At 39.0% G+C, this 14,411-nt stretch overlaps 1 protein-coding gene across 1 annotated transcript in view; it reads left to right on the top strand.

Moving 5' to 3' along the window:
- Positions 1-14,411, top strand: part of LOC115433213 (glutamate receptor 4-like) — a 343,230-nt gene that overhangs the window by 154,930 nt on the left and 173,889 nt on the right. The window contains exon 4 of the mRNA XM_030154500.1: positions 14,161-14,345. Coding sequence (XP_030010360.1) covers positions 14,161-14,345 — 185 coding nt within the window. The remainder of the gene's footprint in view (positions 1-14,160; positions 14,346-14,411) is intronic.

Below are 14,411 nucleotides of genomic sequence, written 5' to 3'. Positions count from 1 at the left end.
TAAAGTCAGCCTAACAAATATTAGAAAATGTAATGGAACAGTAAAGTTTTGGAGTCATTACTGCAAATAATGCTGCTTTACTCTAAGACTGAATAACTGCCCTCTGTAGTAATGTCATGCATGAAAGAGTTAAAGCTCCATTTTGGCATTTTGATGAAACTCATCGGCTAAATATGGCAGGAGGAAGGGTTGGAACTCACCAGGCTAATGCTAATACTAATTTACAGAAAACACAAACTGCACTATTTACTAACCTGTCATCTTAAACACTACCAAGTAATTTCTCCTACTTAATAAATGTTAACACAAACATTGACATTTCCATTGACATTTTCAACTCTGCAGAATGTATAAACACATAAATAACAGGCTAGCTGACTGACCATAAAATGAAATGCCACATTAATATTTACATTAACTAATGTACCTAATGCTAATGCTTATGCTAATGGAGCAGTAATCTTAAAGCCACAAACCTAACAAATATACCGAAGCTTCAAAATGACCCTCTAGCTGTCCTAGCCTGCATTTATTGAGACAGAGAGGATCATACATGGCGAAGAAAATGAGACTGAAGATGAGCCAGAGGTGAAAGGGGAAAGTCACCAAGCTAATGCTAGCACTAAATCACTGAAAGTCTAGAGTCATCACATTCTGTCACTGTGTCATGAAACTCAAACGTCTGTTTTCTATGTCTCTGGTACCAGTTTCAACACACAGGGTATGAGACAGAAACTAGTGTGAGTCCATTGCATTGTAGAAGTTGTAAACAAAAAAACAAAAAACAACACCTTAGTATGAGCCAGTTATGCTGCTAATAGAGACCAGAGTTCATGTCCTGTTTTTTGCCTTTTCTCTCTTTGTCTTTCTTATACAAGCCGTCCCTGACTGTTTTTTTTTTTCCTAAACCTAACTAAATTGTTTTCATGCCTAAAACTAACCCAATGTTACCCATGGTATTGTGAAGGCATCATTTAGACTAACCCAGGGACTAAGAGTAAGAGTATACATCCACATGTGATGGCCTGACCAAGTATAGAATGTGTAGACAGGGTAAAACAGTAAACTGCATTAAACAGTTACGTAACGCCTTTTAGGGCACTGAAATACTCTGAAATTTGTCCTCTTGCCATAAAACATCCAAGCAGCACTTGCTAAAAAGTAAACACATGCAATAAAACAAGTGTTATAAGGTCATAAACTGACAAAAATCACTCATATTCACTATTTACAGCTTCAAAATGTCTATAAAATCTGTCTGAATCACTGTATAGTTTTATAAAAACCAACATACTTCAGGACCTCACTGAGGCACAGGATTGGCCCCATATTTAATTTAAGCAGAAATTACCAATAGTAGTCACTTGCCCGATAAAGGGTTAAAGACCCACAACTATGTCAGAACTTCCAAATGTTTTTTTGTTTTGTTTTGTTTTTTTGTCTTTCCCTAATGATTTATAGCCATTTATTATAGTACTGTTGTCTGTATTTTACATTTTTCAGTATAAATCATTTGTTTTCCTATTTTTAATTTACTACAGATGTAGATGGTCATAAAAGCTCAGAGTCAATTTAAAGGTTATAAGATCAAATCAGAAAAAAAACAGGAAAAAGTGAGTTGTTCAGCAAAATATAAGATGAACATCAAAAGAAACTTATCACCACTTCTTTGTTGTATGTAATAAATGTCTTTTTTTTTAATACTCTCCTGATCTCAATCCCATTGAACATCTGTGGGATATTCTTGGTAGATCCATGTATGCTAGGCATCCAGCACCTGGCAACTGCCAGATGCTCATACAGGCCCTTCAGGAAGAGTGGGACAACATCCCCCAAGATAGGATCAGGAGGTTAGTCCAGAGTATGTGCAGAAGGTGCGCAGCCTGTGTTAGGGCTCAGGGAGGACACACCCAGTATTGAGGACATTGATCTGGACCATTTGGTGGGCTTCCCTAATCTGAATGACAAATGGCATGGCATAACAAATGACCACTAGGGTTAGGGTTAGGGTTAGGGTTATGTCATTTGTTATTCCATGCCGTTTGTCATTCGGATTAGGGAGGCCCCATTTGGTCAATCTTTGACCTGCTGTGGATTAATAATGTTGCTTGTTGCTAAATGTGAACTTTGTTGAACTACCCTTTGTCATATTTTACATTATCCTCTGGATACTCATCCACTGTTTTGTTGTTTGTTGTATTTTGTTTGTAAATTAAATGTTTTTTTAAGAACAAGAAAGAATTTGTTTTCATATTTAATAAAATGGTGTGAAATGGCATCACATAGAATATGTGATAAGTTTCTTTTGATGTTCAGTATATCATTACAGAAATTACCAAAATTTGTTATTTTCCCGATAAATGTTAACAGGTTTAAGGTCAGTGTAACTTTTTAACCACAGCTATAGAATGTGTGTGTAATTCAAAAAGGGTCACTAGAACTCTTATAGGAGTGTCCAAACAAAGTGAGACTGGAGTAAAAAAAAAAGTTATTTTTTTATGAATGAGTTGAATGGAATCAGTTAGAAACAGGATTTTTTTCGAAGCCATCATCTTGTCTGCCATTGCTATTGTATTACACCTAAAGATACTTCCACACATAATCCACGTACTGATAAAAGGTCATGTCAAGTCAGTGTTATTTAGACCCATGTCACAAATCACAGACTTGTCTCAAGGGGCTTTACAATCTGGACAATAGATGACAGTGTCAGAGGGTGAAGGACACACGGAGCCTCAATAAAAAGGCCCTCAATGCCTTTTTGTAAGTCACAGCGCTGTCCATGGTGCTGAAAGCAGACAGCCACTTATTTCAGCTGACTGATGGCTGATGTTTGGGCTCTGCCTCTGTGCTGCAGTTATTGTCACTCTAACAGCAGGAAACAAGAGCTGTCAGAGATATGACAGAGCAGCAAAGAAAAAAAAAAATAACTGGATCACCACAGATTCCCTGAGCAGATACGGCTGAATGAAATGTCAGTCTGATGACCACCGAAAATCAGAGGGGGCAAAAGGACGGATGTGTAAAAGCAGACTGTGGTAAAAGTGATAACAGTCTTAAGTCGGCCTTTCAAGGACATTTATATTGCCTGTTTGTGTCTAAAGTGAACTGATCCTCACATGATATAATGTCAGTGTAATGAAATGACATGTTACAACTGTTAAAGCATTCTCACTTCAAGTCCAGTCAAAAACAACAAGACTGAAAATGACAAGCATTGACTTCAGTTTTCAATTTCAGCAGCAGAAACAGTCTCCCTCTACTGTTTTAGTTTCTTACATCTTAAACATGATTTTGGTCTTCTAAATCTTTCATGTCATATTCATCTTGTTGTTTTTATGCTTTTTTTTCATCTTAATGTATCTTTTACACGCTCTCACTTTTATATCATATATATTTTTGCCTCATTATATTGTTAATGTCATTTTTGTCTTGTCTTTACTGAGTTTATGTACCCATTTTTTGGGTGTTTTATGTCTTTGATCTACTTTTTGCCTTCTTGAATCTTTTACATGCTTTTCATGTTGTCGCAACTTTTTTTTCCTTATACTTCATTTTCATCTTGTTCTATTTGTCATGCAAATGTAACAAGATGAAAAATAAGAAAGAAAATGGTTGTTGGTATTGAAAATCTGCATCAAAATAAGTTGAAGTATCAGATGCTAACAGAAAACCAAATGGTTGAACTTAAGAGTATAAAATCTATAACATCTCAAGCATTTCCCATGCAATCTTTCCATTTTCCTTCCAGTAACCCTTAAACACCCACAACTGTTTTTGTTTGTAACGTCCAGATGATTTTTTTTGTCTTTCCCAAGAGATTTATCACCATTTATTATAATATTATCCTATGCATTTTTGCATTTTTCAGTGAAAATAGGATATTTTGGTATATCTAATTTAGTGATCATGTAGGTTTGGCGTTTTTTTACTGTTTTTTTCAGTTATAGTTTGGGTCTTTCTGGGTTAATGGGCTGTTCTGTGCACAGGCATCTTTCACATTCCTAAAAATGCCAATGAGTAAAACGCTGCAGAAGGGCTGAAAATGCACCGCCTATATGGAAAAGAATCACTGTGTGGTTCTGATTATGATACATACCTTTCATATTTGCGTACAGAGCGTTCTCGTCTTTCATCGGAGTGTACTCAGACAGTTGTCCTGAAGAGGCCGACTTTTCTGCCTCAACACTTGAAATGTGTCTACGTGCTCTTTATTTGTACGTGGGTGCGAGTGTGTGCACATGTCAGCAGCGGTTGACTTTATGTTCACTTAAGCGCTCTCTGTTATTACATGTGTGTGCTTTTCAGGAGGCTTTTGGGTGCAGGCTGCAGCAGACGTTCATCCAGTATCGACTATAATGTGGAATCAGCCCACGCATGGCTGAGCGCAGTCAATGAGCGCCAGTCTGATTCCTGCTTCAAAGTACCGGGGATACAAGGGCTGCACGCTGTAGGACTTTGTCAATGTGTTCCAGTCCCATCTGCTGTTCCCGGAGCTCCTATAAACCCATAGACGTTCACAGCCAATAATAACACTAAGAAGTGAAGGGAACCTAACTGGAAAAAGAGACATTCTACAGAAAGGAAAGGAAAGGAAAGGAAAGGAAAGGAAAGGAAAGGAAAGGAAAGGAAAGGAAAGGAAAGGAAAGGAAAGGAAAGGAAAGGAAAGGAAAGGAGGACCCACCATAGGAGAGGGGAAAGGGAGAGGAGAGGAATTAAAGGTAGAGGAATGAAAAAAATCTGGGAGGAGATGAAGCAAAAAGGAGACGGCAAGAGAAAAACAGAGAAGAGGCTGTGGGAGATGAATACAAAGAGGAAGGAGACAAAGGAGTAAGGGGAAAGGATGTGGGAGTAAAGAGCAGAGCAGTGAGGAAACAAAGAAAGGAAGGAAGAGAGAGGGAAGAATAATAAAGGGGTCTAGAAAAGAAGATAAAAACCAGAGGACAGGACAAGAAACAAGGAGACAAGACAGGAAACAAGAGAGAGGAGGTAAGAAGATGAGAAATGAAATAAGAAGGAAGGGATGGAAAGTAGAGAAGAAGAAAAAGAAAAGAAAGAATAAGGCACCCAAGGAACTATGAAACAGAGAGGAAAGGACAGAGAATGAAAAGTTAGGAGATAAGGTGAGAGGAGAAAACAAGAATAAAGTATAAGAGATGAGAGAAAAGAATACAACAAGAGAGGAGAGGAACCAGACAACGAAAGAAGAGGAAGGGAAGAACATGTAAGAAGAAGAGAGGAAACACAGATGAGTGAAGAAATGAGACTGGGCCGGTGGACTGATGAATGCATCTTATTGACACACTGTGGACGCTGACGTTTGGACTGAATAACTGGCTCCGCCCACTGATCCTGACCCTATAGGCCAGTGCAGTCAGGACCAGCCCTGGTCCAATCAGCACGGCTGTGGGTTGGCGTGGCGCCGCCCACCGGCCTGTAGCCGCTGTGTGTTTGATGCTGATGCTGATTGTGGTTGGCTGCTGCTCCACATACAGCCGCGGGGCTACACATTTATCAGCTGGTAATCAGCTGGCCTCTTCGCCCGCCGCCTGTCTGTGTGCTGTACGCAGCGCAGCGCACGATCAGACATGACAGCGCATCACATCATCGTATGAGCAGCAGAACGCCGCCGCTCATGTATGTGCAGTTTAGAGGAGTTTAATGTAGACGTACGTAGAACTGATGAATCTGTCCACACACACTGGCTCCATTACAGGGATAAGACAGATGTCCTTTAACCCTTTAGAGGGCACTCAGTGAAATACTCTGAAATTCAAAAATTCAACCTTATTATAGTTTTTGTTATTGATATTGTTATTGTTATGGGACATCGTCATCCACCTCCTCGTCGGTTGCTGTGACAACAGTCTCCCTCCTCTTGCCATAAAACACAGGTGTCAAACATGCGGCCCGGGGGCCAAATCCGGCCCACCAGAGGGTCCAGTCTGGCCCTTGGGATGAATTTGTGAAATGCAAAAATTGCACTAAAATATTAACAATCCTTTTAGTTCAGGTTCCACATTCAGAACAATTCAATCTCAAGTGGGTCAAATCAGTAAAATACTCTCAAAATAACATAGAAATAATGTCAACTTCAAATGTTTCTCTTTGTAAATGTAAATATTTTCATGTATTTACACTAAAACAAAGTATAATGTTGCAAAAAATGTGAATAACCTGAAATGTCTTAAGAGAAGGATGACACGGTGGTTCAGTGGTTAGCACTGGTGCCTCACAGACAGAAGGTCCTGGGTTCGATTCCAACACCAGTCGATGGGGGTGGGACCTTTCTGTGTGGAGTTTGTGTGTTCTCCTCGTGTCTGTGTGGGTTCTCTCCGGGTACTCTGGCTCCTCCCACCATCCAAAGACATGCACTGATAGGTTAATTAGTTAATCTAAATTGTCCATAGGTGTGAATGTGACAGTGATTGTTTGTCTCTATATGTTCAGCCCTGAGATGAACTGGTGAAATGTCCAGGGTGTACCCCGCCTTCGCCTGTAAGTAGCTGGGATAGGCTCCCAGCGACCCCCGTTCGGAACCTTTTATGTGAGGAGGCAGGACTTTTGTTGCCCGCACCGGAACCGGGCCTGGATGACGGCCTGGTGTCTGCTCTACCACTAGATGCACAAGTGTCGCTACGGAACATATCAAATACGTGACATTCCTGTAAATGAATCACATGCTGTGGACAAATGTTTGAGCAGATTGGAGGGATTTCACCCTTTAGAAGAAATGGAAGCTTTGACAGTGTTCCACTGAACCTGGTGTCTTCTTTTTGGACCGTTTCTGCCTCAGCGCCATGTTGGCTACGTTCTGACCAGAACAATGCAGCGTGCATGTGACATCATCACGCATGCGCAATGAAGGTGGAATCAATAAGCAGAATCGTTAAGCAGGCAGGCAGATGATTCCAAGGAATTGAGCTACTGGGAACTGGTTCTCAAAAAGAACCGGTTCTTGATTCCCATCTCTATTGATAGGATTAGTGGATCAACAGGTATCCAACAGTTTAGATCAGTAGATGGTTTTGGTCGGTGGTGGATGTTTGGGCCTTAATGGGTTAATGTAGACTGAATTGTAACTATCAAAGGGAGTCTGTGCTCCTAAAGGCACATTTTGACCAATGGGATCCACTCAAGTTGCTTTGACTTTACTTGACTGGGCTTAGTTTTAGTGATATGAGACCCGTCAACTCATCTCTACACAGTCTCATGTCAGTTTGCAGCATTTTTTACAGTACATGACGTTTTTATTGTCAAACTCCCACTTTTTCTATAGAAGTTCACAATTTCCAACTGCAGAAAAAGCAGGTGAAATGGAGGCCTGGCCACCGAGCTGCGACAGCAGCTCATTTGTAGCTGAAGCACTTCAGTCAATACAGTCAATAGTAGTAAAGTAGCTGCCGTTCCCTCAGGGAGTCGTTTCAGCCTGGTCTGAGGCTTCCTACCCGGCACACTCGGTCTTTTTATGACTGTTTTGTCAGGGAGCATGTACAAAAAGCTTCATCTGAAATAATAAGAGACACATGGCATCACACTGGGCCATCAGCCACCATCAGCCTGCAGTCCCTGGGAGGAGCTGAACAAACGCTGCAAAGGAAATGTTCAAGCAAGAAGTACAAGCCGGGTTCGGACCACAGTCACTGCGCATTCTGCCTTCATGTCAGTGTTTTTCAGTGGTCGTTAATTCATTGATCCAAAGACTTGCACTGCACTGAAATATCTATATCAGTGGTTCCAACCTTTTTTGGCTCATGACCCCATTTTAATGTCACAAATTTCTGGCGACCCCAGACATTCAAAACTAAGACTTTTTTTTTTGGCTAAAATTAATTTATTTTTGATCATGTAATAGTTTGCTATACTATGTTGCAAATAAAAATTAATTTTAGACACATTTAGTCTATATAATATATATTATTATGGATGGAGGCAGAAAATCCAGGTGTAGATTACTGCACAAAGGGAGAATTTTATTTTCCTTGGTCAGGATATGTACAGTCAGTCCAGCTGTGATTTACAAGGAGGACAATTAATACTGAACAAACAAGAACTGAAACTATGAATTATGAAAGAGCTGCAACATCTGAAACTGACCACAATGAACATTTGACAGATCAACAGTCGTGCTGCAGTTTCAGCTTCTCAGTTTTTCATGTGTTTTATGTATTGTGATTGTCTCTGTCAACTCACCATATTTCTTATTTATTTATTTTTATTTATTTATTTTTTTTATCAATTGCTAGAAATTTCAGGCAACCCCATTTGAATTCCAGGCGACCCCAAGTGGGGTCCCGAACCCCAGGGTTGAAAAACACTGATCCAGTTAATGGATGGAATGGCAGTTAATTTGTTCCAGATATTCATAATTATATTAAGGTGCTTGTAATAAATATAAAAGTTTTTAAAAGAGCTACAAATGCGAGGTTAACTTATGTCGTACATTCATAATCATTTGTTAACAATAACAGTTCAGTGAAGGTTTAAGATTAATACACAACCCAATACACATCTACAGGCAGTTAACTGCACACTTTACTATAACTAGTTGAAAGGGCGTTTGCAATGCTGTAATTAGCGCTTAGTCTTATCAATATAGAACAATGTTATTAAGACCATTCTAAGGATTTGTTCAGGCTTTATTACTTATTACATAACTGTTCCATTACAAAGCCCCTGATGCAAAGTGTTATCCAGGGTCCAAACGGGAGCATTTCAGTTCATGTTGGTGGTCACATGAATCCAAAATCTCTACACTTTAAGTATGTTTCTTTAATTAATCTATTTTTTATTTAATTTCTTTCTAATGCCATGTTAGTGACCTGTTTGAGCTGAAGTTACTCAGTTCAGTGTCACAACAAAAGTGAGTCTTTTCCAAAATGTAAATAAAACAGGCATAACTAACGTTGTTCATGTCTCTATCATTGTCATTGTTTGTCAGTGACTTAGTGAACATGTTATTACAATATCTGCCCTATTCTATGTTCAGTACTTATGATTTGAATGTGCTTTTTTAAATATTCTTACACCAAATTTTTCAGTGCAGCAGATTACTAGTGTTGCACACCAAAGTTATTATCATTAATGAAAACTAACGAAATGACAAAAACTAGAATTGTAAAAACATTTTCGTTAACTGAAATAAATAAAACCTATAATTAATAGAAAAAAAACTAACTGAAACTGTATTGTGTGTTTACAAAGCTAACTAAAATGTATAAAAATTATGGATAAAATTCCCTTCGTTTTCATCTTCGTCAATGTTGGATTGATATAAAATTGATTTATTCCCCTCAAGCAAATTTTGCTAGCAGCACCATGTGATATTTAACAGTCCGTCACTTGTGGTTTAGAGTCGTCTTCTGGTCCCCACTCTACCTGGAAACATGGAGACTAAAGTTGGGAGAAAGCAGCAGAGTCCTGTCTGGGATTTATTAGAATACGACGGAGAAGAAGAGAAAAGATATTAAAAAAAAACTAAAACTAAACTAAAACTAAGCATTTAGAAAATAACAAAAACTAATAAAAATAAAAACTAGCAAACCTGCTCTAAAACTAATTAAAAACTAACTGAATTAGAGAAGAAAAAAGTCAAAACTAAATAAAACTAAACTGTAATGAAAAATCCAAAACTATTAGAACCTTGTTGCAGACTGGTAGCTGCATTAGCAGACAAAAATTTGGGCACCTTTTGAAAAGTAAAATACTTTGGTGATTTTGTTTTATTTGAAAAGTTCTACATACAATACAGTTTTGTGGGGTCTGGAAAAATGACGATACTAACAGAAACATTACAGCATAATTACTAAAAAACAAACAAACAAATAAATAAATAAATACCATTTTGTGGCATGTGTAAACATTTTAGCATTCTGTACACTTAGTACACACGTTATTTCCTGCATTTTTAGAATTGAAAAATTAACAATAGGCAAGGCAGGGCAGGTTTATTTATATAGCAGATTTCATGTACAAGACAATTCAAGGAGCTTTATATAAAACATTAAAAGCAGGGGTCTCAAACATGCGTCCCACCAAAGGTTTCAGTCCGGCCCATGGGATGAATTTGCAAAGTGCAAAAATTCCACAGTCAAGGCTGTGGAACTCATTTTAGTTCAGGTTCCACATGCAGACCAATCTGATCTACAGTTAAATAATAACAGCAGAATGACCGACAGAAAAGAATGACTCCATATTATTACACTATGCCTATAAATAATGACAAATTTTTGTCATTGTTTTAGTGCAAAAAATAACATTAAATTATGAAAATATTTACATTTACAAACTATCCTGTAACAATAAAATGTGAATAATCTGAACAAATATGAACAACCTGAAATGTCTAAAGAAAATTAAGCACAATTTAAACTCTTTTCTGCCTGTTCCTCAGTGTTGAGTGTCATTGTAGATCTGATCCATAATGCACATGTAGAAATGATAAGTTGAGGCAGAATATTGTTAAAATTGCACTTATTTTTTTTTTAAGAAATGTCAGTTTTTTCAGGTTATTCACATCTTTTTTTGTTTGGATAGTTTATAAAAGTAAGTATTTTTTTTTTAATTTAATGGGGGTTTTTTTGTTTAGTTTTTTTGTTTGCACTAAAACAAAGACAAAAATTCTGAGTTGTCATTATTTATAGGTTATTATGTTAACCCTTTCATGCATAGTGGTCACTACAGTGGACAGTTATTCTACTGCTCTTCTCTTGTATATTCATTGGTTTTGCTGTTTTAGATCCATATCAGCCAACACAGTGGACACTTATGCACCATGTAACTTTGCTGTTCTTGATAAACCTGATCTGCAGTAACACGTTTCAGTGTAAATCAACTGTTATTAGACTGTAATTATCTTTTTTTTTTAACAAAATGGGTATTTTTGCATATTATCCCCATGAAGTGAGTAATAACTAGTATTAGAGTATGTTTAAATATGAGAAAACATCAGATTAGCAGCATTAAAGTGTTTTTTTTTTCATAGTTTTCACAGTGTACCAGTAAATACACGTTTCTTGGCTTCAAAAATTAAACGCATCATATCCATTTGAGTGGACATTTTTGCAGCTCCATGAAAAATAGGTTCATAAATAGCTGTCAATCGCATTGTTTTTTGTTTTTTTTTCCATGCCTAAAGAGGAATTAAAACGGGGGAAAAATCATGAATAAGGTTCTCATAATTCATACATGAAAGGGTAAATATTTTACTGGTCTGGCCCACTGGAGATCAAATTGGGCTGAATGTGGACCCTGAAAGAAAATGAGTTTGAGAGCCCTGATTAAAAACATTACAGCAGAAGCAATAAAAAGTATAGGCATGAGAAAAACAAAGAAAACAAAACAAAATCAGTTAAGTAGATAAAACAGATAAAAACTTTAAGCTTAAAAGCTATAGCTATATATGAACAATAGCTGCTTCTCGTTTAGGTCAAGTGTCTGAACAGCTGTTGAGTTGAAACTGGAATGTCACTCAGTCTTTTCCTGTCCTCAGGAGGAACTGGGGACATTTCTCTACATGAAGAGAAGCCTGACATAAAACATGGCAGAGTGTGAGCTGCTAGCGGCGGTCCCTCTTGGCAGCGACATCCCTCTAATGGGGAGCAAGAGGCTGGGGGGTGGGGGGGCAGGGGGAGGTGGAGACTGAGCCGGGTTGCCAGAGCACAGGTTAATCCACTAATTGGGAGCAAAGGGAGATGGGTTGCCAGATTGTGATGGCCACCAGGAGGGGCCGTTTAAGGGGGACATCTGTTCCTGCTGGAGAACAGCCGCCCTCACAGCTTCCTCGTTTCCTCTGACGCTCATCTTCTTTATACAAAATTCTGACAGTAAAAGGACCCCCCCACCCTGGACCCCCATCCCACCTTCCAGAGTCAAGTACTGTATGGGATGAGTCTGCTGTCATGTTTGGAGCAGAAGCAGAGGTCTGGTTTGGATGAAAGGGTTCAAGGAGTTGGTTTGGGCTCAGTCTTTCTTTCAGATGGATAAGTGCTTGTGTTGCCAGGAATGTTGTGTTTAGTAAAGCCAGGCTGCTACTGCGTCTGAAACTAGCAATTATCAACAATATGTTCTGTGACTTAACATGCTTCACTGAGCTATACTTCAGCCAGGACTCGCTTCAGTTTCATCAGTAACATTTGGCCAACGTCGAAGACATGAACACAGCTTATTCTTTAACCCTTTCATGTGCAGTGGTCACTCCAGTGGACAGTTGTTCTCCAGCTGTTCTCTTGTATATTCATGGGTTTTGTTGTTTTAGTTCCATATCAGCCAACACAGTGGACGCTCATACACCATCCCATGCACTGACATTCAGACCATTACTGTACCTTTGCTGTTCTTGATAAAACTGATCTGCACTAACATGTTTGAGTGTAAATCACTTATTTGTTAGACACAAAGGTTTTTTTTGCATGTGATCTCCATAAAGTGAGTAATAACTAGTATTAGAATATGTTAAAATGGGAGAAAACATCAGATTTGCAGCATTAAAAATGTTTTTATTTCATTGTTTCCATATCACTTTCTTACGGAACAGGATTAGGGCCACTGGACTTTAATCTCAGAATTTGGACTTTTTTTTCCTCAGAATTCTGACTTTAAACTCAGAATTCTGACTTTTTTTCATAATAATAATTAAAAAAAAATACATACAATATATTGGACCTTATTTTAATTTATTGTATGTTTTTCCAGTAGCCCTAATCCTCTTCTGTACTTCCTGATATTGGGTTTTAAACCATGTTTCTTTACTTCAAAAATTAAATGCATGGACATTTTTGTAACTCCATGAAAAAAAAAAATGATCGGATTGTTTTTGTTTTTTTTGTTTTTTGTTTTTTCATCTCTAAGGAGGAATAAAAACACTCAAGAAAAAAAAAATCTTGACTAAGGTTCTCATAACACATGCATGAAAGGGTTAAGGTCTCTTGGAACGAAGTATAAACAGTCACTGGTTCGATATTATCTAGGCTTGTGATTCACAATCAATCAAAGAGAGAGCAGAGAGGAGGACAGACATGAGGAGGAGGAGAGAGGAGGACAGACAGGAGGAGGAGCAGAGAGGAGGACAGACAGGAGGAGGAGGAGAGAGGAAGACAGACAAGAGGAGGACAGACATGAGGAGGAGGAGGAGAGAGGAAGACAGACAAGAGGAGGAGGGGGAGAGAGGAGGACAGACAGGAGGAGGAGCAGAGAGGAGGACAGACAGGAGGAGGAGCAGAGAGGAAGACAGACAGGAGGAGGAGGGGGAGAGAGGAGGACAGACAGGAGGAGGAGCAGAGAGGAGGACAGACAGAAGCAGGAGGAGAGAGGAGGACAGACAGGAGGAGGAGCATAGAGGAGGACAGACAGAAGCAGGAGGAGAGAGGAGGACAGATGGGGAGGAGGAGAGAGGAGGACAGACAGGAGGAGGAGGAGAGAGGAGGACAGACAGGAGAAGGAGGAGAGAGGAGGACAGACAGGAGGAGGAGGGAACTCCAGAAAAATGTGATTTTCGTGCAGGTGTTATAAAGAAACGGACCAGACATTTCCAACAAAACTCCCTCCATGACAGTGAGTTTGTAGTACAGTTTTGAGATTTCCATCCCTCTGACTGTAACCCATTTGGTATTTCCTCTTGCAGGTCCCTCTGCCATTGATTTTTTGCGTGAAAATATATCTCCTTGTATTTTTGTGTTGTTTATCTCATTGAACCTCTCTAGGCGTCTACCAGTATTTGCATTAGATGAGAGGGAGTCTCTGTCACAGAACATTGTATTTCCTTTACAAAGTAATCACAGAGCTGGAGATACCTGAAAAAATTATGTTTACTAAGTCCAAATTGGAGAGAAAGATTTTGAAAGCTGTCCGTCTGTCCTTTGTGTTGTTGCACCTTTAATTGTAAGCAGACATCCCATCAGTCGGTACTGGATTGACCTCAATAAAGTTGCCTGATGTTTGTTGTATTATGAAAGAAAGCCAAGATTAAAGTGAATATTTGCATGCTGGTCACTTATGTTCACAAACTAATTACACATGTTTCAAAACAAAGATAATGAGCATTGTGAGCTCACCACAATCTGCAGCGCGTAAATGGAGCATTGTTACAAATTAGCATATAAAGGATTAAATGATTTTGTTGCTAAATGAAGCTGTTCTCATTCTGTGCATGTGACTCCTCAGGATATGCCATCCTTCAGGCCATCATGGAGAAGGCGGGACAAAACAACTGGCAGGTCAGCGCCATCTGTGTAGAGAACTTCAATGACGCCAATTACCGGCGACTGCTGGAGGATCTGGACCGACGACAAGAGAAGAAGTTTGTCATTGACCTGGAGGCGGAGAGGCTGCAGAACATGCTGGAACAGGTGATGGCGCCGTGACATCAGCATTGGCATTTTTTTAAATTCAACGCCTAACACTGATTCATCCAT

Source organism: Sphaeramia orbicularis, chromosome 14 (genome assembly GCF_902148855.1).
Source record: "Sphaeramia orbicularis chromosome 14, fSphaOr1.1, whole genome shotgun sequence".
NCBI lineage: Eukaryota > Metazoa > Chordata > Actinopteri > Kurtiformes > Apogonidae > Sphaeramia > Sphaeramia orbicularis.
The sequence above is the reverse complement of the archived record's forward strand: the minus strand, read 5'-3'. Positions and strand labels throughout refer to the sequence as shown.